The sequence below is a fragment of the Anopheles maculipalpis genome, chromosome 3RL (genome assembly GCF_943734695.1).
Source record: "Anopheles maculipalpis chromosome 3RL, idAnoMacuDA_375_x, whole genome shotgun sequence".
Taxonomy (NCBI): Eukaryota; Metazoa; Arthropoda; class Insecta; order Diptera; family Culicidae; genus Anopheles; species Anopheles maculipalpis.
In genome coordinates, this window is record NC_064872.1 from 13,914,285 (window position 1) to 13,939,478 (window position 25,194).

General features: G+C 42.2%; 2 protein-coding genes across 2 annotated transcripts in view; one reads left to right on the plus strand and one right to left on the minus strand.

Annotated features, from left to right (window-relative positions):
• LOC126564487 (diencephalon/mesencephalon homeobox protein 1-like) overlaps positions 1-25,194 on the plus strand; it is a 61,782-nt gene that overhangs the window by 23,913 nt on the left and 12,675 nt on the right. The window contains exons 3-7 of the mRNA XM_050221546.1: positions 3,510-3,601; positions 3,682-3,783; positions 14,417-14,536; positions 14,699-14,901; positions 15,133-15,339. Coding sequence (XP_050077503.1) covers positions 3,510-3,601; positions 3,682-3,783; positions 14,417-14,536; positions 14,699-14,901; positions 15,133-15,339 — 724 coding nt within the window. The remainder of the gene's footprint in view (positions 1-3,509; positions 3,602-3,681; positions 3,784-14,416; positions 14,537-14,698; positions 14,902-15,132; positions 15,340-25,194) is intronic.
• On the minus strand, positions 20,567-22,096 carry LOC126565102 (regucalcin-like). Its single transcript, XM_050222241.1, has 5 exons — positions 21,962-22,096; positions 21,773-21,880; positions 21,086-21,511; positions 20,879-21,017; positions 20,567-20,771 (listed from the first exon to the last, which is right to left on the minus strand). Exons 1-5 carry the CDS (start codon positions 22,014-22,016, stop codon positions 20,567-20,569), a joined length of 933 nt encoding a protein of 310 aa, XP_050078198.1. The 5' UTR covers positions 22,017-22,096.

Sequence of the window (25,194 nt, forward strand, 5' to 3'; positions counted from 1 at the left end):
AAGTAATACAATGTTCAGGTCAAGCTACTGATTAGTTACTGCAGCAGACTTGTCACGGTTTTTTATTGTTCAAATCAAACGTGAGAGAATAAGGTAAATATAAAAACAATTAAAACATATTTGAGTTCAATTTTTCCCTGCTGCTTTTCAAAGACCAGTAAAAATCGCTCCGTAATTTACCATAAGTCCTGCAACAATAAATGACAATACCAAACAGTACTTATCCTCAAGTACCAGCCGATTACCAACAACACTCGATTGTTCATTACCAACCCAAAGCAAATCGTGTTTATTTTCCACAAGATTAACAAACACCAGCCAGAAAGCAACACGAGTTCGACACGACCGCACCAAAGGGCATTCAAGTACGCATCGTACACATGAATCAGTTCGAGGATTTTCGGCACCTTCAATCACCACCCATCTCAGCCGGTTATGCATGATTTTCGGTTCAGAGCATCGGAGATCTCGTTTATCCCGCTGTCTCGTCAGTGTGCACCGTTTTCCCTCACAGGACAATCTGTTCGCTTTCTGGTTTGCTACTTCGGAGTTTTTATGAGTGTTTTTCTTTTCTTTTTTTTTGCCCGCCATTGATTGCACTGCAGGACATGCAGGGTCCTACTGCTTAATTGTTGGTGATATCAAGGGGAAACCATAAAGCAAGCGAAGATAGGCACAAGTCACCCTTCGATGTTGCGATGTGCGAAACAGCCCTCCTGTTTTGTGTTGGAATACATGAGTGTCACTCTAATTGCCCTCACCGTAGTGTGTTGATGATGATGTTAATGATGCAGAGACATCCAGCCGGGAGAGGGTGCGTAATGTTTGGTGTTTCGTTGTAATGGTACGGCCTTCGCTCGTCTTTTGCGGATAATTGTTGCTATCGATCGTTGCTAACTGTAGCTGGTGTTGTTGTCATAGGTCTAGTGAATGAGGATTGGAAAGTAATATGATTTTAAATAATAGTTTTTTTGGTTAAATTTTTGGAGAAAAATTCAGTTGATTTTGAAAATAATTTGATACTCTTTAGAATAAAAATTATTCTAAATTATTTATTATTCAACGTAACAAACAATTAAAATATATTACATTAAGACATTTCTGCTGGTTCAGCAATCATTAAATCATGGAAAACGGATCGTGCATCAAAGAAGCAAATAAAGAAAACTAAATAATCTTCAGACATGTCCACAGCATCACCAATTTCAAACAAATGGTATGATCGGTGCATACTTATCAATCAAACCACGCGCCTATATGCGCCTCTCCTTGTGCATAAATCGTTAAAGTTGCTTTTGACACGCGCTTCAAGATGAAATGCTCGAAGAAAGAAAGTAAATTGTTTTCATCGAAGTCATAAAAATTGTCGTATTACATTGCGCTGCCAACGTTTTGGTTTCCTTGGCACGTACGTGCATTTTCCATCCCTCAACAACTCCCTCGAACACATTTCTTTTCACGAAACGAATCGAAATTTCTTGCGGTTCGATAGATTGTTACTGTAATTCAATTGTTCCGAACCTTTTTGCGCCTGCATGTTCGCACCTCGCAAGATGCCACGGGTGATCGCTGTACCGATGTGGGTGACGTACGGTTTGCGTGTTTTTGTTTTAACCCAAACCCAGAAACTCCACTCCTTGTTTTTCGGCGCTATGAAGAATGTATGCACTGTGGTCGGAATGTCTGCATACTTCTTTGCCTGATCTTTGGCCGCTAGTGTGTTTCGCCGATTGGTCCAATCGGCTGGTAGAAATGCAATTATTGACTATTGACAGGGTATTCGCTTCATCAAAACATCCGTAATCATCATCATTACAAACATCATTGGCACCGTTGTCATTATGCTTATTAGCGCCCTTCTGCAGTTCGGTCTGCACGAAGAAACGGCGTCAACTAAGGGGATGGAATTCACAGAACTGGGCATTGTTTTGATTTCTGAGAAATCAATTTTGCCATTGCAATGTTGCGGTGCACGAAAGAACGCGTCAATCACAAATTAGAAAGGAATTTTCGGTATGTTTGCCGTGTGTGGTATGCTGCGCTCAAGATCAAAATGCTATTCAATATGTACCGATGAGTGATCAGATGACGTTAATTGATTTCCAAGAAAATGCATACTTTCCTTAAATTACATTCGTTTTACATTCTTAAGGCTTGAAATATAAGCTGCTTACAACAGAGTTTTCAACAGTTTCTGAAATTCTTTACCTAAAATTAATGTTATTTGCAGCGAAATTCATCATCACATAAATACTCTGGAAAAATGCCCTACAGAAACAACGACGAGTGTGATTCAATATCCTTGCCATCATTTACACACATCAAACATTGAGCATGTTATGAAGAGCATTGCAATCACTCCCTCAACCATTCCCCCCCAAAAACCCGTTAATCCAACCGAATGTTTTAATTCCATCAGTCCATCTTATTATCGGCAAAAATTCAATTTCTCCATTTCTGCCATCGATTCCGCGTCCCAAATTGGGTGCGAATGGTTCGGGAAATAAATTGTGCACGCATCATCGCTGATGACCGTTAATTTCGGCCACGTGCCCTCGCACGACTCGACTAGTCGAATTATCTTGTTCGTTTTCCTTTGCTGCTGAAGTATCCCTTCGGTTCGAAGCACTATCACCATCGCGCACCGGTTGCTGGCAGTGCAAGCTGACTTCCATTTCTGGGTTCTCTTAATCGAAAAGGTTCCTCGAACCCCCGGCCGGAACAAACCCACCCTTAGCGTACCTGTTTAAACGATTTTGCAAGGGCTTCGACGGCTCGTGCTGGTTGGAACGATTTCAGTAATTTGATGTTAATTTTTTATCACGGGAAAAATCGTCATTAATACGCAGGATGTTCTGCTTCTGGTGCAGGATTGCCAGCGGGCAAAAATGGTTCGATCAATCTTGCTGACAATACAGCAAACAAAAACAAAAAAGCGGTACAAAAGCGGCACTGCCCACACGTTAAACCCGTCCCTGATCCTACTACGACCTGAACAGAAAAAAAATCAAATACCGGACGCACGCAATCTCGGCACGGATTGGATTCGCGTCCGGTTCGGGACGATTTAACGCGAATCCCGGGTCAGAATGGATGAACAAAAAATCACTTCGCACCGCTCTGGTGAAACTTCCGTCCCACGAGCGAGGTTGTGGTTTCAAACGGGCGCTTTCGACTGACCTCAGCGGCAAGGAACACTCGTAATGGAAAGATAAAAATTGTGAAAAATTAATTTCCTATTTACGTGAATAAATAATGAAATTAATTATAATTCATATAACTTGCTTTACGGTGATGCTTCGCGGGATTAAAGCCGAGTCGGAAAAATCCCAGGCTTGTGGTACGGCGGTACGAAACGGCAAAACTCTAAATGGCGGTCACGTTGGATGGATGTTTGTCCATTACTCGAACAGGTCGTTTGACTGTGGTCAATAGAAAGCTTAAACCAAGGCCCTTCGTAAATATTCAGAAATGTAATGATTTGTTTTTCTATCCATTTTCTCCCTTAGACACCAGCTACTCGTACCATCCGGCCATCCATGATGAAAGTTTCGTTAGGCGGAAGCAACGGCGCAATCGGACCACTTTCACACTCCAGCAGGTATGCTTACATAGAAGTACGATTGCTCATTTCATGAAATGTCTTAATTTTGTTGCTTATTTTTGGAACCTCTCCAACAGCTAGAAGAGCTAGAAACAGCCTTTGCACAGACTCACTATCCAGATGTGTTCACGAGAGAGGATCTTGCGATGAAGATCAATCTTACCGAGGCAAGGGTACAGGTAAGATATGTATTTAATTACTTTAAAAGAGTTCAACTCTTTCGTGGTTTGAGCAGTCAATTGATCCTCCATTTTGTCTAGAGTATGATTAGATAAAGTCTTTTGAAATAGAATTTTCAAAACAATATTTTCATCGTATATATTTTAGAGGCTCCTTACTTTAGACTAGTGGAGATAATATTGTTCAGAGTATTATTGAAGGGCTCTGGCTTCGCCCGCCTCAAAGGCAACCTTTCGATCCTCGCAAAGGACAGTGCAAGTTACTGAGTTTGATCTTCAAAGATCAATTCAGTGTGGAGAGAAATATTCCATTTCGTACAATGTTTCAATTAAGTCAAGGTTATTAGAGATGATCAGTCAAGATATCTGGAAGTTGTGGAGACAATGGAGAAACTGAAATGGAATGAAGAAAAGAAATTGAGAGTGTGGTTTGGGCTACCTTTTACCTTCAACTGTTTCATCTGCAAATGTTACCACCCTAAATAAGTGGTATATATTTGTATAATGGTAATTGCTTTTTTACTCCTTCGATTAAACGGGTCTGTCTACCAAATCGTCAAATATTCATAACAATTCTCGCAAAAAAGGCATTCTCTTACCTCATGTCATTGATGCTTTAGAGTATTCATGAATTGCTGTGCACATCTATGAGAGTTAATCTAAGTAAAAGCCTACACGAAAACCCCTTGAACCTTAATAACAAACTCACTATCATTCATACACTTACGCACAGAGAACACTATTTACTTTATTAACGTTAAGCCTCACAAAAAGCACACCCACTTCCCAAATGACCCATTCTGCAAAGGAAAAAAAACCCCTTGATCTAAATGCAATTGCCAAACTTTGTTAGCTGCACGACCTCTTGCCTTTCTCTACTTCTAAGGTGCCGAGAAGAATGTTTCTACGTCAGTGTTTCGTTCTCAGTCGTCACTTGTAGGAGAAAACCAAACGTACACACAAAAAAACAGGCCACAAACATTTCAGCATCCCTTTTAGTTTGCCAGTTTTTTCTTAATCTATTCTTCCCGGTGGGATTTGCTGCAGCGAAGGGAAAAAGAAAACACCTCCAAACGAATGAAATTACCTCAAATTTGTGGCAGCTTGTTTGGTTAAGTAGAGCTTGTCTTAACCTTTACCAGCACAGCACACACCCACAGACCCACAGACAAACTATCATCGTTCGACTACCTTCCGGATGCTGGTCGCGACCATACACCTGGTGATACTGACGAGGAAAGATGTGGTGCAATGCGGGCAGTGTGTGCATACGTTAGTGCCATCCACCCTTGGAGAAATACCCGGGACTTCGGGGATCTTCTTCGTCTCGGTAATTCACTTTGTGTGCGCCACCGACAAGTTCATAGCCGTTGACAGGTCCCCTTACTGGAAGGCGTGGGGTTTTTGCATCGGTATTTCCGGCAGCTAGTCGACATTCATCTCACTTGGCATTTGGTGCCGGTGGGGCAAAAAGTCGAAAGGAAGGAAATCCTCGCTGACAAAAAAAAAGCTGGTAAGCGAGTTGGTAAAACATACGCTAAACACAGAGGAGTCTTGCCACAGGGTGCACCAGGGGCATAAAAGGGAACCGTATCGGTATGCGAGTATGGTTATGAATGTTGGGTACGGTTCATGAGAAAAGCATAGATCTGTGAATATGTGAATATGGTACAGTACTTTGTGCGGAGGGTAATTTTTTGGTGGTAGAGGGATTTTTTGTTTCTGTACGTCATGGTCCTTATGGTGCGGATTTTGATGACAGGTCCTGTACTTGACTCTGTTAGGATAGCATGGTGAAATTTACAAGCTGTATGCGAAGGTGAAGCTCCGGGCAACGGTTTCCTCTGCGTCGGACTTAACCATAGCCCTGGAAACAATCTGAAGCAGCGAGAAACAGCGCACGAGTGCTAGCAGTTTGCGATCTCTGACAGGTACCAACGGTCCGGTTTGCTGGGTGCTGGACGATTCGGTAAAATTTAATATTGCTTCGTAAATCCCTTAATCCGATAATGTGATGTCGATGCTGCAAAGGTTAGGTTGGAGTCCTCTCGCTGGTCCCGTTTGTTGGACTAACTTCTCTACGGAAGCTGCGGTTCTTCTGCTTTTTGTACTTACGTCACATCTAACATCGGGTAGGACAACATCGGACTAAGGTGCGGTACTACTTTCATCCCTACGGTACGGTTCCATGTGTTCCAAACCATGTGCCAAAACCTAAACCAAATTACTTCCCGCTAGTGAATGGTTGAATGTGTGTGTGTTTTTTTTTCATTCTCTCTATCTCTGGGTCCTTCTTTTGCCCTGGTTTTTCCGGCCATGTCGGTTTGCAAAGGGTGGTGAGATTAAAGTTTAGCATCCCACACACATACACGCCACGAGGTCAACCCGATTATAGCGCTCTCCAGGATTGTGGAACCGGATTGTGGTTGGTGTTTTAGGTAGACTCCACTTTTACCGCATTAGCGAGTCGCAATCAGGTTCGGAAGGATGTAATGGTTGCAGGACGCACTGTTGACACGGGGTTTGTTGTTTGAATTAGATAATGTGTGTTTGCAGGTTAGATTAACTAGCATAGAGGAATAAAAAACCTGATAGACTCAACCCTATTACAATGGTGGAAATTACTTTAGTTGTGTGTGACAATTTTGTAATAAATTTTTCTTGTCCTGTACATGTCTAGGTTTATTTACGTTTTGTCATGCTGTCTTGATACTTATGAATGGTTTTTTTTTCCGGAATCCGGATCGTCATAAACGTATGCTTGACTGACTGTACTGTTACGAATATAACCAAGTCAAGAAAATCAGAAATGACAAGCAAAGAAAACAAAAAAAAAATGACTATTTTTCTCTTCAATATTTTTGCCTTAAAAACGTTTAAACGTAAAACGTAGTTTCTAAGGAATAATTGTCTTTAAAAATTTTCAATGCATCATTCGCCACCTTAAATTTTTTTGTTTATTTATTTATATAAATCTCTCATGAGCTTTCTAATTTGGTTTTTGATTTGTCGTCTTTGCTGGATGCCTGTGCGGTTTCTGTATGATTGATTTGACTGAACTTGATATTTTTTTATTCGTAAGTTAAAGTACTTTCCTATATAATACTATAGTTAGTATACTGTAATTATTAAAGAATCTCTTTAGAACAATATTCTCAAATAAAGTCAAAGATTCCAACAGTTACTTACCCTACAAACTCGATAGAGATCCAAGAACAAGAACAAAATATGATAATATTTCTCATTTTTCGTACAACGAAATTTATGCATCCCTTCGCAACTCAATCAAAGCATTCGAACCTGACCGAAAGACCCCCCCGAAAAAGCCGACAGACTGCAGTGGTAGCAGAAATTTTGAATTTTTAATCATTCCAAAGGGTCAAACGTAGTGAGCGTGTCCCTTTTTTTTTTTGTTTGCTCCGGTACGCATATATACATGACACGGTCCCCATCTGTCAGGCAACCTAAACTTAACACCTTTGCTGCTGCTAAATGAAGGCAAAGGGGCGAGAGAAAATGGAAGCATGAAAACCCTTTGCTTCTTACACAAATCTCACAAGCACGGTTACTTCAAGTACCGCTTCCTTTTACTCCGGGGCGAGAGCATTTTCATTTACAATTCATTTACGCTACCATGAGTGAGTTTTCCCTTTTGCTGTTTATTTAATTTTCCTCCAAACGTGGCACAGGCAACCGGGCTTCTTTTTTCCCATTTCTCCTCTTTTGTTCGGTCGGTGCATTTGGACACTTTGTTCTTTGTTCTTGCAAGATGGACATGACATTTTTTACCATCCCCTTTTTTGCAGTACCCCGTACCAGCCGCCCACCCGTGGTACGAGTGGAAAAGGCTCTTCATCTTACGGTTCCGGTTCATAGCGAAGCATAAAGCACTTAAAATATCACTCTCCCCAACAAGGAGCAGTACTCAAGTAGCACAAACTCCTCAAGCCACCAGCCGTTTCCCTTCGAGGGGGGAGGGGGGGAGGTAATGTTTTACTTCGCCAAATGTGCGAAGACGGGAAGTTCACTTCATTTTCTGATTTGCGACAGAGCCCGAGATTCGAGGCGACCTTCCTGCGCCATAGGCTGCTCTCGCTGATGAGAAGTAAACTTTGTGCAAATATAATTAAGCAACAATTGAAGAAACAATGGCGGCACGGTACAGCGTGCCGAAGCAGCACGCTAATAGACCTCCGAGGCTTACCGACCGTGACAGTGTGCGAACGCGCGTGCAGAAAAGCGTTGAAGTAATTAAAGCTTAAGGTAAACATCAATCAGAGTTTCCGTTGTTTTGGGACAACCAAACCGGAATGTGCCGGCAAGGTTGCAAGTTTTCGAGACGGAGCCATCCCTGGTGCCGTGTGTTATACGATTACTAATCTTAAATTAATCAGATGTGTAGCGCAACGGTGAAGGAGGTCCACTTTCACGGTTCAACAACTTTGCAGAACGTTGCTAATGATGGAAATAAGCGATTGTACCGGCTGGATAAGGTATGGTGGAATGATTGTTTTGGCTTTATTTAGCAAAGACTTGAAATGTTCTTCAAAAAATACATGCAAATACGAGTTTATTTATTTTTCTATACAATTTATTATGTGGAAATTATTATTTTTGGCCAATGATAATTTTCATACCATCTACATTCCTCAAAAAAATCCTCAAACTCTTGCATAACTTTAGAATATATTTTTCAACCAGGTGTTTGAGCCAAAAAATCCACTCTCAAAATATGAAAATCAACCCTCTCAATCTCTTTTTCAAAACGAGCAACAGACAAATGCTTCCGCAACTCTCGAGAGATTTCCACTTACGCCGGTGTTAAGTTACAAATTGTGCACCGAGCATTAGTATCGATGCTCTGGGGAAGCAGAAAACTAGGCCATTCTGTGATATTAGTTCACTTACAATCCCGGCACTAAAAATCCTTCCCATCCATCGTGGAGGATTGTTTCAAGGCATCGAAATCAACCTACCGTGTGCAGTACCCGACACGTGTCCGAACATTGTCACAGTCCTAATTCGATTACGCTTGGAAGCGATTGTAAAGGTGGTTGGTTTTTTGTTCGTTTTTGGCTGGGAAAGTAGCAAGAAGCAAGTGTTCCACTTGACGTGAAAACGGTTACACAATTTATGACGGGTTATCGTGCGTATCAGTGTCTCCCGTAAGGAGGATCCTATTACAAACCTGCGTCCGGTTCGCTTGGTGGGAATGTGAATTCTATTTCGATTTTCTTGGAAAGGAGACAGAAAAAGGCATAGAAGAAAAATGTTCTTCAATTTGATATAAATGACATTTTAGGCCTGGAAATTCGAGCAAGAAGAGAAATGAAATTTTTATTTGACAGCTACGTGTTTTATTGGGCAAAGTGACTTAAAGTGACAGCAGCGTGCAGCATCTTACTAGGACGTACTGCTTGACCGATACGGGACACGAAATTGACAGCCCTCGGTTTGTTGGTTTGTCTTTAAAGTAATTGTGTACATTCTCTTCGTTGAAGCTATGCAATCTTGTTGTACTAAAAAGTCGTTAAGAAACAAAATCTGCCTGAAAGCTTGTGAGTAACATGCGTTGCTACCCATCACAACAGTTTGTCCACAGAATGACAGCAGTAAAAATACCCACTCGAACAACTACATTATCATCCAGTTAACAAACAAACTGTGACAAAAATTGACAAATTGTGCTTCGTTTAAGGATTCCCGTCCACAACAAAACCAGCTTATCCGGAACAATTGAATTATCATCTGCAACATCTTACGTTCACATCGCTCTGCATCTATGTATGTAGAAACTTCGCCAAGTCTCCAACAGCGCGATGTAGCCTCAGCTTAAGGAATAATTATTATGTATTACTCGATTATTATTTTCATTAGCCTTCTTGGTACGGAACTCGCCTGCTCTCGTAGGGGACGAACGTAAGCATGAGACAAACAAAAAAGCAAGCTAGTAGGGGAAGAACTTGGCTGTGGCCTAACGGATGTCAGCTCTTGATTGCTGATTGTAAGTAATAATAGTTATTATTTTCGATTAAGCCCGGTAATGCCCGAAACTGTCGACACCCGACAAATTGGCTCGAAGTACTTGAAATCTGCTAGTTGGCAGGGTGGACGACATGGACGCTTGCGATTCGCCGGTACACTGCCTAGTGTGCGTAGACAATAGGATTATCGTTTTGATGATTCTGAACGACGTCGTTCGAATGGGGTATTATTATCAGTTTGCCATTTCGCGAGGGTGAATCCTTCAGTGTGAGGACATTCGTGGTCACTGGTACATTGTCAAGACCAGCGAAAAAAAGGGTTCAAAAATGGGGAAAAGTGCACATGTGTGATGTCATGATCCTGCATCCCTTCGGGTTTGCCCCGAAGGATTGACGGCTTTCGATGGTGAGCACCTTCTCTCGTTCGCGTGGTGCGGTTAGCTGGTGAGCTGAACAGGTTGTGAGCATTACAGCATGCGAGGGTTTTCGGGCGGGTCACGCCATCAGGGCGCTACTTTACAAAAGGGGTTGAAATCCACCTAATCTGTTTATACACCTATTACGGCTCGGTGCTTCTGTAAAGCACACTTCTCGCAAGACGAGACGAGACGACCCCTTCACCGTTATGTTAGTACTCTGCATAAGGGTTTTTTTTTTCTTGCTTATGTTAGATGTTCTAACATTTACCTAGTTCCTAGTTCTAGGCTTTAAAAAAAACTCTCCCCTATTCTACCGGTGTTTTGTGGTATTGACTCGAGTACACACGTTTGTTATTTTCTGGCAGTCAACCGTCTCGATTTGCATTGATGGGTTTTTGGTTAGTGTTGTGGTTTCCGGCGAAAATATGTTTCCTTAAGCTGAAAAGTGATTGAACTGAGGGGAAGAAAAGAAAACAGGTTATTCTACTGTAGATGGGATTTAAAAAAGATGTTGATTTATGTTCATCGTATCTTTTGTTCATTTGATTTCAGTTCGTTTTATGCCAAGAGTATGCAAAGTTTATTTTCCAAAATATTTATTTGCTTCTGTTTGAATGCTTCTACCATTTATGATGATAAAATGTTTCCACAATTTTGAACTCATTTAGTAATTTAACCCCCAAATACATAAATGTTCTTTTTTGTATAAAAATTAAATAAATATTATTTGAAGTATTTCTAGCAGACAAAAAAAAGCAGGATGAAGAATCGCACAAAGTTTATTTACAATTTATAAACCTTCATTGATCATAAGACAATTTAACAATATTTATGCTTTGTGTATACTCGGAAAAAAAAATAAAAATGTAATAAAAAATATCAAAAAGTTATAAAAAAAGCAGAAAAATCGTAATTTTAGAAAAAAAAACTAACTAGCTATCTCAAACTGCAAAAAAAGGAACCGAAAAATAGATTTAAAAGTGTCAAATCTCAAATCTAAGATAACAAGGAACAAAATGAACAAAATAAGCGTATAAATCAACGAAATATGATACAAAAAAAGAATATTCAACATCCAACAGGATAAGCACAAAACTGTATAGAGCTCAAACATTCTTTACATAAAACAATTTGAAAGTTTCGAATTTTCATACAAACACTACAACGATTCAAAGTGAAATACAGCTTTAATCACGGCACTCTCCTATTGTGCTGTAACAGCTGCATTCTATTGCAGTTAAGCTACACTGCTATCGAAACTAGCTTCAAACTCTACCATTAAAAACCAACCAAAAACACAAAAACTGCCTTCATCACCCACAGCTACAAACCCGTTTCAAACCCGACCCAACGGCAGGGCGAATCAGCAAACGCACCAAAATGTGCAATCCTAGTCTGAAGAATTAGTTGGATCAAGTGCATTATTACGGCCTTTGATCCTACCATGTTGTGTGTGTGTGTGTTTTTTTTTCTTTCCTCAGCAGGTTTTTCCTTCTATTCTTTTTGGCCTCCCTCGTACCCAGAGGAAAACTACCGTTTCTCATCGCACCGGATTACCTCGGCTCGTTAAGGGACTCGTTGATGGGTGATTGAATTAGACACTATTTATTATCGTTTGTCGATGGGATTGTGTTTTTGTTTCCTTTCTTTTTGTGAGCGTGAGCACACCCATCGATCCATCGGGCATGAAAATCCAAAAATCCACTTCAACAAACATTCCACCATGAACAGCGGAAAACGAACTCCTGTAGCATTCCGAGAAAAAAAAGCGGACAGAAAAATCCACTTCCAAATTGTTATTGATGATTCGTGGCTAAGGCTAAACGAATCCGCACACCCGCAAATCCCTTGTTTGATTATTGAGCAGCGTGCGAAGGGATCGAGCGCGAATGGTGTTTCACCTTGCCCAGTCCCCTTTGACGCTAATCCCGTGGATGAGGAAGATTCATTTTTCATGGGTGAAAATAATGCAAAATTAAGTTGAAAGAAGTATAATATCTTGTGCCGTTGTGCCCGGTACACAGTGATGGTTGATCGAATTTTCCTTTATGCAAATCCACCTGCTGCCCATCGGTTCAGATCACTGAAGATGGAAATTGAAATTTCCACCAATGAGCAACCGGCTACAATTAATGTTGCAACAATAAATTTGCCGCTGGAAAACACAATTAACGGGCTTGGTGGAGCAAGGCATTGAGAAATTGAATTCTTAATTATAATTTCGCACAAAGTTTCGCCAAAACAGACTGCGCCGATTTTGATGGGCGGTGGCAAGAATGGGCCAAGGGAAGGAATTTCATAATGAAATCGTTTCTCGTTTCTGGGGAAATAATAATATTCTTCCAAACGAAATGAAAGCTACCCGTTGTGTGTGTGTGTGTGTTTGAGTGGGTGTATGTGGTGAAATTGGGCGCACTTGGCTTTTCCAACTGAACCGTAGAACCGTTGGGATTGGGTTGGCGCGATAGTGGTGCTTGGTGATGATGATGATAAGTTTTCCTCGACGAAACCGACCCAAACGTGGGCGCCTGTTGTCTAATAAAAGGTACGGCAGCACGAGGCAAAATTCATAACTACATTAATCCTATCCCTTTTCGGAATGGGAATGAGAAATTATTATCATTGTACAAATTAGGACCACCGGGGGATTTGTGGAAATGTGATTCATTTGAATCATTTCATACCGAATTGTACACTGTACCGTTTGTTGTGCGGTTGAATGAAGTTTTGGTTATGAAGTATTTTAAATTTTAAGTATTAAAATTGAAGATGTATCTAATTATTTTACTTTTATTGTTAATAAATAATTTCAAATAAATTTCAAACTATAGAAAAACTATCTTCAAACTAGTATTTTTTCCATACAATTCTAGATCAAGGTATAATAATACAAAAGTTCGAACAAACGCATGCTTTTATTCATTCGAAATACACACAAAAACTAACACTGCTTGATAAATGGAACTCAAAGTGGATCTTGACACAACACGATAAAGAACCATTCTGTGCGCCATGATGGTTCCCGGATAGGGAGGAAAATTTCATTTTATTGCTCTACATTATCTCGGTCTCCAGAAAAGAAACAACCGATTGTATCCTTGCGCAAGACGAATGTGATTGCACCGGGCAAACGAAAGAAACTACAATCAATGTGTATCTGTGTGTATGTGCATGCGACAAACGAGGAAAATATAAAATTCATCCCCACTACTATCAGGAAAAGTTTTGGCATTTCTTTTACACTCTATTGTGGCACTCAAGCACCTCAAACACAAAAGAAACGAAGCAAGAGAGAGAAAAAAAGACAACAAAGCACGCTCACAACCACCATCCTAAGACAAACGCCTTAAGGCGCATGTGCGGTGAAACAAAATGGAGAAGCGCCACACCAACACCGACACGCGCATCGGGGAGAATCGGGGTTTTTTTTCAAGGAATTCTCCCGAGAAGGGAATTCTTATGCAGCTCCAACGGTAGCTTCTTCCTTTGCTCCGGGGTCTCCGGAAAGACCCACCAGAGGTAAAACGTAATTTGGCTACCTTCCTTTCCCCGTGGTACAGCGAGCGATCACCTCAGAAAAAGCGAGCAACCGCCGGCCATTGAGTGTGTGTGTTTGTGTGTGTGTGTGTGTGTGTGTGTGTGTGTGTGTGTGTGTGTGTGTATAACATTTTGAATTCAATCAGCCAATTTCGTTCACTTATTGCACGTTTTGGCTCGAGTTGGCTCCGGTTGATCGGTCGGAGCGGCTTCAGTTGTTCCCCACAGCCCCAATCCTGGTGTGTGCCCTTATGATGCCAGCTCGAGCTCTTCGCAAGGGCTTCATTTAGGACCAAAAGTGAATTTGGAACGTCGGCAAAAAGCCGGCAGGCCGGCCCGGAAGTTGAGGAATTCAATTTGGTTCGTTATTTAAGCTTCTGATTTGGTAAAGCGAGCAAACGAATAAAAAAAAAAAGGGAAGGGCAAGAGCAAGAAGCGTACATTGGATTTCGTTTCGATTGCAAGATAAAGTTGATAAGCGAGCAGGCAGGGCAGGAAGAAGCTTGCCGATCCAATGTCTGCCAAACTCTTCACTAACAAGATATATGCTCACAAGACATAATACAGGCGCCACAACTCTTCCACCGCGCCGAAGAGCTTTGGGGCGGGAAGCAAAAAGACACACCGAGCATCCAATTTGGCAACAAATCTAATTCCAATTCCGGCGTGTGTTCTCGGGTCTCTTGATTGCAGGTCTGGTTCCAGAACCGGCGGGCCAAATGGCGCAAAGCGGAGCGGCTGAAGGAGGAACAGCGCAAACGGGGCGGCAGCGGTGGTACCGATGGGACCGACTCACAGCTGATGGGCGACAAGGTAAGATGCTGGTGTTTGGGGTCTTCTTCTACCATTTCCCGGTGATGTTGAGATGAAAATCTCGATAGGAGTTTGAGCGATAGACGGAAGTCTTCCGTATGAATAAAGCATAAATGTGTATGTTTGATTTCCGTGTTTTTTTTATGTCCCATTTTTCTTCAGCTCGATACGGACAGTCGGGACTCGAGTCCTGACATAACTGGCGATGCGGATGATGATGATATGCGAAGCTCCAGTGTGCCCCCGATGAGTCCTCGGGTGGATTCGGAACCGGAGCGACCCGGTTCATCGACGCAGCTCAACTCGGCCCATTCACTGTCCCAATCCGCTTCCAACAGTGCCGGAACGCCGTCGCCAGGTTTGAAGTGAGTTTATAACAGTATCTGTCGGAGTTTTATGTATCCGAAACATCGAAAAATCCTTATTTTAGTTTCTAGCTTTTAAAATCCAATAATTATTACAAGCTCTAAGGTATACATTTGTGGTTGTGTTTCGAGTAAATAAAGTATTATTTTAATCAGAATTTGTATCTGAAACCCATATCCAGCGCACGGTATCGATGTGTGAATTGACCTACTTCTTTTACTCCGTTGCAGATTCGCTCAATACTCCGTGCCAAGCCCGGCCCCATCCGCCTCAGCTGACTCACCGATCGAGGTCGGTGGTCCAATCTCGCTCACGACCACTTCCCGCACCCCACCGAATGATTCGCCTAATCAGAATGCCAGCTCCATTGGTGGCCTTTCGTCAGTCACTACAACTCCCAGCTTCAGCAGTCACATCTTCGGAAGCTTCGCTGAAAGGTAGGAATTTTATTTAAAAAACGTCTCTTTTGTGCATTTTCTCATGCAATTCACCTTTCCAATTTACCACGACCAAAAACCCCTACATGTTTGCTAAACAAACTGCAGGACGCATCCTGATCAAGGCTTTCAGCCTTGAAGCTTTGAAAAATAAAGTAAAAACTCATGAGAAAATATTTCTCCACATACTACTATTAAACTCGCATTTTGCCATAACTTTGTTTGTTTGCTCGATCGTTTTGTTTTGCCATAATACACTCCTTTGTTCTCCGCGCCCCGAACAATACAAGCAAACGCATTTATCGAATATTCCGTTTAATGTGACACGTGCCGGTTAGGCGAAGAGAGCTGTCAGGTTGGTTGGTTGTAAATCTTTTTTTCATCCAGCACTGGCACATCGGCCCTGCTGTACCAATGCAAAGTAGCACGGATAATTAAGACATCGTCATCACCCTCAACACACTGCTTCCTGCAGTGTCTTTTGCACCACATTTGAGAGCTAAAATACGTTACGACACGCGTAATTAAGCTACAAACTCTCTTACATCCCGGGAACCCGCCTTCCGGTTGGGTAATGTAAAGCGAGTGCACTGCTTTCCGCCGCGTACATCCGCGTAACGCATGGGACGGCCCCTATTCTAATGCAATTAAAGATTTGCGCGCAGATCGTGGCACGTGTGTTGCTGCTGAAAAATGCTGATACTGCTCGGCGTCGGAAGTCACCTCCTGCCAACAACCCGCCCGCCGGTTGGTTCGAGGCGTGGGGTGAAAAACAATACAGGAGGAACGCTCGCGTACCGCACGCCATGGGAGATGGGCATAACATTTGCCAAATATTGTCGTTAATTGTCCTGCACCGCACTCGTTCTCGGTGGGACAGAACAAGATGCTTGACATCGCACAATTGCACCCCGAGGACGCTGTTGTACCGGTGACATTTAGACGATGCTAAGGTCAGACAGTGTCAGAGTATGAACTACTGTAGGGAAAAGTCGTATCCGTAAGCGAAGGACAACACCGCTGAGAAGGGATCAAAGGAAAACCTTTGTGAGCCCGTTGGTGACATTCGACTTTGACACATTAAAGGATCAGCCACGGGACTGGTTGAATCTTTTGTTATGCTGCGTTTTATGAAGCAAAACGGTTATTAAACTTTTTTATAACATGATTAAAACAATGTTTTTGGAGAATAGTATTCACAAAAAATATATTTTGTATTAGATTTTTTTTGTTTCCTTTGTTTAAAATTAATATTGTACAACGATTAAAAAAAACGAACGCATTATTATTTTTTGCTTTTAAATGATTTGACATATTTGACGAGAGCCTTCGCGCGAAAGCAAAAAACTCCGAACGCGTAAGCCACACGGAACGCATCTACCCGCACGATGTCCTGAACCGGGCCCAACCAGAGCGAACGCTCCAAGGCTTGCCGCCAAAACAATTATTTACCTTTTCTGAAAAGCAATTTTCCGCAAATTTAATTTCCCCATACACCGAGCAATTAGGGCATAAAATATTGGGCAAATAGGTTTAAAGAACGGAACGGAGAGTTGTGGTTCCAGGTAGGCAGAAGACAAACTGTGGGGAAGGCTCGGGACGTCATGAATGTTTCGGGTGGTGAAATAAATAAAACTCCGGACTGGAGAAGTCGCACGAAGTCGGTGTACGGAGTCAGCTCACAGGTTTCGCGTGTTGTCGAGTTGCCTGCCCGCCATAAGCTCTTTTACGCTCGACATATGTGTTTTCCTGACTGTTCAAGCGTATCACAAAGCGAGAGAGCGAGAGAGAATTGGAAGGAAAATTTGACAGCAATCCTCGGCGGAAAACTCAATTCAGCAGAAATTTTCCTACTCCCAATCGGCAGACTGGAAGGCGCCCTTAGGAAATATTTCGACGCTGGCTCATACGCTGTAGTCGCTTGCTCTTGTTCCGGTGGTCGGGAAGATGATGAAAGTAAATAAATTGTACCAATATTAACTTTAGAGATCGAGCGCATCCTAACGTAAAACGGCTCCCGACTCAGGCTATGTGCAGTACTATGCAATTAGTTCTGGAGTGAAATTGTTCTGTAAGGTGCAGCAAATTTATCACTATTGTCTTTTGCTTTGCAAGCAAAGCAGCCATTAAGTAAGAATTTATTAAAGTTTTGTATTTATAAACAAACAAAAAATCGACTTTCTAATAGACTTTTAACCTTTTCGTAAACTCCATCATAATCCAATACTAGCGAACCAGCAATTGATCTTTAACAACAACAAAAGGGTTCAAAAACCCTTCACCGTACTTGTTGGAATTCAATTTGCCAATAAGGCAAATAACCGACGCCAATAACGATGTTCTGCACTTTATTATGTTTTCCCAACCCAGCGACCTAATCCGTTTCGAGTGCCCGGGAGCTTTTAAAAAAGTTTCCTTGCTCGGACCGCAGCAGCGTGCCAATATTGATTGAATCCTTCTGCCTGAGTTTCTTCTGGTTCTGAAACATTCCTCTAGGAACACTGGTGAGTTATGCGAGGCGGTACGGTCGGAGACAGTCGAGTCGAGCGCAATTTGAATTTAAGTAGATTTTGACAAGCGTAACGCAATATTCCTTTTCCCCGGTGGGTTCAATATTAGACCGGACTCCGCTTTGTTCCCCGCGCTACGAGAAGATGGTGATGGTGAACGATTCGTTTGCTTTGCCAGTGTCAAGAAACTTTTGCATTTTCATATTTTGTTCACATTTTTCTTCTCTCTTTTTGCATTTTTTTGTGTCTACATTTCGAAGCAAGGAAGCTGTTCGTTGGACTAACTTTACGAACAAGAAAGATGTAGAAAAAGAGACGGACAAATTCCTGCTAGAAGTGGGTTTTAAACTTTCATAAAATTCTGCACAAGCTCACCACCGAACCGAACGTGAGCTTTGCTTGGCCATCGTGCATTTTGCAATTGTTTCTTGCTCTCTTTTTTTTTTGCACAACAATCATTCATCCGATTTCCACCCGAATGCTAATGTGCTGTAGTGATTGGGTTGGTTTGTGGCGGAACGGAAGGTAAGATTATTTTCCCAATTTTCTTTCCTTCGTTGGATGACATTCTTTAAGGTCGAAGTTTTTATATTTCTCGACTCTACGAAGGCACGAAAAGGCTGTGTGCTGATGAGAACAAAAGACACCGTACCACTTGTAGCCATCATGTTTTGAAAGTTTTTTTATTTAGATTTTTAAAATGCGGTTTGAAGAAAATTTCATTTTTATTCTCCTTGATTGTATCAAACAATTATTTTTAAAGATTAAACCTGTAATCAAAAATTTCTTTAATTGGTAAATATTACGATCAGGCCTTTATGTCGTAAGGAATCATTCAACCTTAAAAAAAAACAAGACAATTTATTGTTTAATGTTATTATCAGAGGCAATCTCATCGATGGCCATAAAAATGCATTAAAAACAAGACAAGTCACAAGTCTTTTGGAAAATAAACGAAAAGGCGTTTTGAGATGATACAGAAAGTAAAGCGAAGAAAAAATCTCACCTCTTCAACAATACGATTATGGTTTCTACTTGATCTGTCCCTTTTCCTGGCGGGTGAGATAGAAGGTACTACCGATTCTCCTTTATTTCCTACCAGTTCTTGCCCAATAACACCAGAAAACACGAAGCAATAAAACCCTCGCAATAGACTAGGACAAGTCCACCCGGTCCTAATGACATCAGCATTTCTACCAAACGATGCAAAGAAAGCCGTTCCCCCTATTTTGCGAATGGTCGGTGTTGATTTCGCTTAATTTTCCACTCACATCCCGCTTGGTTGTGGAAGGTTTGTGGGAACTGTTTTGGTGTGCAGTTGAATCAGAAAAGCACAAGAGAAAGAAAATCTATTGCCCGATACAAACGGGACAATCAAGGGCACAGAAACAGATTTTTGTTTTCCATTTGTTTGGAACGGAAAGGGAGATGTTCGCAATTGAAATTAGCATTTAGCATGCCGTTTGAGGACACTTCTTCGGTAAAGCGTTCATGGATAGATATTCAGTTTGAGGATGCGCTAAACGTAGGCACATTTGAGTCCCAATTTGGCCAAGGAACAGTGTCACACCCTTGCCGGCATGACGTACAGAGATATTACCCTAATGAACTTCTCCTACTCACTCTACGTCTATACGGCCGCACGCTCCACGATGACTTCCGGATATCCGAGTACTCGGGCGCACCATTAGAACGCTCCATTTATTGCAACCAGCACCACGGTAGCGTGCATTATCATACATACGTCGTGAGAGGCTTTTTTTTTGTCTGGGAGAATTTATTCCCAGTTACACTTTGAAGCAGGGTCGCTTTTTTGCAATTGTTTATTTCTTAAGTACATTAATCATTCTTGTCCTTTTTTGCGTGTGGCTCACAAAAGACTTACATGACTCTTATTGTTGTAAGTCCAGTACATTTTGCGTGTTATTTTGTCAGTGTTCGAGATTGGTACAATTTTTTATCCATCTACCACCAACCAACTCACAATGCCGACGAACCGTCCAACCGTCGGTGGCAAAATTAAAGCAGCAAACGAAAAAAACCCACCCACGGTGGGCGGCACATCCGGAGGAAAACAAATACATCCCTCAAATTCAGTCGGCGATTCAGCAACGCTATAAATTGCTAACAGTGAAAGGAACCGCCCGCAGATTCGGAAGTCATTAAACACACTTTTCGAATAATCGATACCCTCGAAAGTGAACTGTCGCTGGAAGGTGACACTGTTGGTCCGATGTCGTGGAGAGCTAGTTTTTTTTTTTTCAAAATCATGTTCTCCCTTAGGCTGTATAGTGGTTGGTAATAATCGATGGTTGATGAACCCTTGAGTTTTTCTAATGTAACCCCGATGTAACGGGCTATTTATTTACATGATTAACGTTTAACTGGCTACCGGATGCGTGGTTAAGATGCCGGCGGCAAACATCCAGCAAACAACCGCAACCACATACGCATACAGGGTTCCACACGAATAACCTCGAGGCCATTCGGGAGAAAAAACTTATCCAAGTGTATTTTTTTAACAGAAAAGGGGTCTCTACAGCTCAATATGTTGCCTTTTTATGGAGTGCTGTTTGCTCATCTGGCACGATTATGGATTATGAAGTTCAGTAGAGTTGTTTTATTTGTAATTACAGTATATTATAACATTGCAAAGAACATCACCAACTATTTGGCAAAATTAGTATACACCACGCTCGTCAAATCTCGGCTGTACTCTAGCTCAGATCAACTGGGTACATGGGAGTTCCCTTCACACCGAGTCCAGTTACCGCAAACAGTGCACCAGCCGGGGCGGGTTGCGGCGTCTTAAACTCCTTGGCCGCTGTCGTCACGTACAGGATATCCAAGTTCGGTCCTCCGAATGCAGCCGACGTCACCTGCTCGCATGGCAACTTAATCTCCAGCTCCACATTACCCGTTCTGCAGTTGACGAAGATAAAGCAACCAAACATTGTAAACAACGTCTCATGTCTCGTAAACAACTCCGGGCCGGACGCGCGAAGGTCATCCGGCCCGATCATACGTACTTTGAGTTAACCTTGTAAACGGTAGATCCGCCAAACGTAGCGACATACAGCGAACCGTTCGCATCGATGGTCATACCGTCCGGCACGAACGAAGGTTTCTCGCCATTGACACGGAAATCAATAACAACACGCTCACCGGCTGCGAAGACAGTAAACAGCGAAGATGGGTTAAATCATGGGTTAAATCACAGCTACTGAACTACTTACATAGATCACCATTTTCATCCACCTGGTACTCCTTCACGTCCAGATCACAGGAATCGATGTAGTAGAGCAGGTTACCCGTCTCATTCCAGCACAGCCCGTTCGAGACACCGATCTGCTTCTTCAGCGTCACAAACTCACCGCGCTTGGCGTCGTACCGGTAGAAGGTACCGAGGCGCATCTCGAAGATGTCACCCTTAGCCTCGAGCCGCATAGTACCGCCATAGAAGCGTCCCTTGCTGTCCACCTTCGCATCGTTGAAACGGTTGTCCTCCAGGGTCGGTTCCACTGAACCGACCGTACGGACGAAAGTGGCCTTCTCCGAGCGACCATCCCAGTCGACAAGGGTTACCTTACGATCGGTGCCGATGATAAAGTGATGATCGTTACCCTTGACTGGGATGATAAACGAGATCACCGGGAAGCCATCTGGAAGGGAGGATATGAGAAAAGAATTTCTTAATACAGCCCTGCCGCCTCATTGAGAGTATTTCACAATTTGGAGAGGTTGATTTTTTCGGGTGACCTTTTGACATTGAGATCCCGAAAAGAACTGTTACGTAACACACACATACACTTCATGATGTAACAGGAGCAAATCTCCTTATCACCAAATTGATTGTCGAAAGTACCACACAGAAAGTAGGCGTTTGAGGATGCTTAATGATCACTTCTTCCCTTTCAACATACCGATGGTTGCGTTGTAGGTCTTATTCTCAGCGTAATCGTAACGATGGATCGATCCTCCGTAGATATCGTTGTAGTACAGGCTCTGTCGTTCCACATCCCAGTGAGGTCCTATTATTATGAGAAAACAAATCACATTTGTGTATTATTCCACATCACTAAATTCACTCCATAAATCACACGAAAACGCACCTTCCCCAAGCACGGACAGTGGCGACGGTAGCTGCTCAACCTTGTACGATGCCATTTTCTTCGCTACGGGTTCTTGATAGTGTACGTCTACCAACGGTTGCTACGATCGAATGAAACGCCAACCGGTGCCGAGTGCATACTTTTATACCGCCATCCGATTCCCGCGCTTCCGCACGTTACCTGCTACGAGAAGCGTTACACGATGCGTTATCTTTTCCGTCTTTGGTGCGTTTCTTGCAGCCGAATCTTGTGTTATCAGTAACGCGGCCCAAGATTCGGTGGTGGTGTTGTCTTATCAAACGGCCCGTCCTGTCCAACCGCCACATTAAGAAACTCATTAAAGGATGCGACTTATCGACCGAGTGCTCCGAATGGCTTGGGAACTGTTGGCTTCACGCGTTTTGCCATCCATCGCTTCGGAGAGCGATAATGATGAGCTCAGGTTTGAAATTTGAACCCACGGATCGGGTTCTTTTTTTTTATTTGGTCTTTTTTGGGTACTCTTTCATCGTACGACCGGTGATAGAAAACTCACTCTTGTCAAAATGATAGGATTACGCTGTCTGGTGGGATTGGTTCTGTTCCTTCTTAAAAATTTTCCAAATTATTCATTCACATCTCTAATGGCACCGGCATGGGTCGTAGACCGATAAGATGATGCACTGCGCTACTTATCTAGGCGTTGTCCGTTGCTTGCCGGTTGTGTCGCTTCCGCTGCACATCGTGTAATCTTGCTGAGCGCAATTATTGCCATTGAAACCTGATTGCTAGACGTGTCTGATATGAGGTAATTAATTTGATTTTATTGCCGCTAGTTTCGTGTTCGTGGATGTGCATTTTTTGTTTTGCAAACGGGTAGCGCCATTTGCTGGTCAAGTTCAAGGTCTAAAGATTTAGTAATGGTGAGTAAAAAGATGATTGTTTAATTGGTGATTTGGGTTGATAATTCTCTTGTTAGATGGGGGTTTAAAGTATGTTTTGAGGCTTACTTTCCAACAAAGAAACTATTGGGAATTTGAAGTATGAAAAAACCCAAATAATATTTTTTTTCTAGTAAAAGAAACAAAAATCTACTAAAATGACCAATTCCAGCCACCCAACAGTGTTGTAGAACACTCCTAATGCATCAGAAACTTACAAGGAAACCAAAGCTTTAATTTCTGGTGGATTTATCATTGAAACTGGTTTCTAGGGGTAAGACCTTCCGGCTAAACGTTGGAAAATATCTTGTTTATGATGGACATCCTTCGCAATCGCTTCGTCGATTTCTTCTAAATTCCAGGGAGACTTCCAACAGACCTCAGGCGAGTTCTTATTCATTCACATTGTATCTTCAACAGAGACGCAGCTGAAATATAAGGCATAAAAATCACAAAAATGAGATTGTTTGGCAAATTGTTGTAGAATGCTTCTTAGGCGTTGGATTCAAGCAAAATCTAATTCTATATGCGTCATCGTTCAAGTTGCATCTATTTCTAATACAAGCTTGAAAGCACTTGCAAATCTCTAAGAATCGCTCCATCTCAACATGAATGATTCTATCAATATTTCCCCAAACGATGAAATAACAACCACAGCCTTAAAGAGAAAATAAAACATATTTTTAAATGCTGATGATATTTCTTTACAAAGAAAAAAGAAACATATTTTTATGAAAGACTTACTCACTGTATCACCACCACGAACTCCCGGCAGTAATCCATTAGCCGTAATCAGTGTGTATAATCGTTACAACTATCCAAACATTATCATACCCTCTCCATGCAGCCTTTTCGCTCGAAAACTTTTACCCACCGACAGGCCTGGTCCCATACCTCTGCCAAATCACATCATCGTACCGGCCCCGTTTGATGTTTAACTGATAATTGATTCCCTTTTTGCCAAGCAAAAAGTAATCTGCCATTATGCATAAACCATAAGCCTCCGGGACCTTCATTACAGCAAAATCACGTTTGCTGGCAGGCAATCCGTTTGAGTAAAGTGGTTCGGATTCAATTATCGGCGAGCTGCCGCCCGATGGTTCGGTCCGAGGACATTGAATGAAAATTATGTTTTTCAGACACACACACACACGCACACCTATGCTGTAGTAATAAAAAATAACAAATGATCCTCCGCCGTGCCAGACCGTGATTAAAATGTACACAACATGCATGGCGGGTTAACTTGCTACCCCAAAATGCAATAATTACCCTTTCATTGGTATGCTAATTTATGCTTTCACACACACACACACACACACACACACAACACTGCCCAATACACACATACCCAATGGCCTGTAAGCGTGCCATTTTTGAATTTCCAATTTTTCATCTGCAAAGCTACACTCCCACTCACAACTACTATTCATATCGGACGCTTTATCTCATAACTTTACGTCCTACTTATTTGATTGCACCTTCACTACTCATCCCTCAATGAAAAGCATGATACTTCGAATGGGATGGGCATGTGAGATAGGGCGAAGTAAAAAGATAAAAAAATAAGCAAAAAATTGTGGCTTCAAATTTAAGGTTTTCCACCACAAAACACAGTCCCGCAGGAGTGGGCACAAACGTAAGAAGGATTAGAAGGCAAGATGCGTTGCAGAAGAGGAGTTTTTCACGACTTCAAATTTCGGCACCTCACGTCTTTTCCTTGCCATTCGTCTTCGTGCGGTTACCGCACTATGAAGGTGGATTGGTGTAAAAAGTGGAAATGGATAACGAAGCCATTTTCTTTATTTTATTTGCAAAAGGCGCTCTCGTACGCGCTCTCTCTCTGCCATCTTCTCCACACTGGAGCGCGTTTTGATGAAATAAAATTTTATCATCATCATATTTTATGAGGTATAATTTGCATTTTTCCTGCCTCCTCCTGCAGCGCCGCTGCTATCGTGTGCGGAATTATCGTGTCATGAAATGTGGGCCTCGCCACCGTGTGTGCCCATGTGCTTCGTGTGATGCGAGATGACTGACATTAAGCCTCCGTGGCCTGGTAGTATCCGAACGGGAGCCCCACACCTTTGCCAGCTTCCGGAGCCTCGTCCGTAGACTTTGGTCGTCTCACAACATATTTACAATTCTCACCGGGGAAATGTTCTTACCCTCGGTATCTGTTTTTAGCTTTTGCGTACTATTGCTTCTTCCGGTGCAGCCTACATGGTCCCCCTGTGTCCCCCATCAAGCGCGAAGGTTGTGCGAGTGTCACAAACATCACTTTCGCGTCGTGAATTAGTAAATGGCGAAACA

Bases quoted from the DNA above. Each gene is read 5' to 3' on its own strand.
- LOC126565102 (XM_050222241.1), bottom strand. From the start codon at position 22,016: ATGGCATCGTACAAGGTTGAGCAGCTACCGTCGCCACTGTCCGTGCTT. The intron at 21,512-21,772 runs GTATGTTGAAAG...CCTCCCTTCCAG, and splicing joins GACCTACAACGCAACCATCG to ATGGCTTCCCGGTGATCTCG. The intron at 21,018-21,085 runs GTAAGTAGTTCA...CTGTCTTCGCAG, and splicing joins GGATGAAAATGGTGATCTAT to CCGGTGAGCGTGTTGTTATT.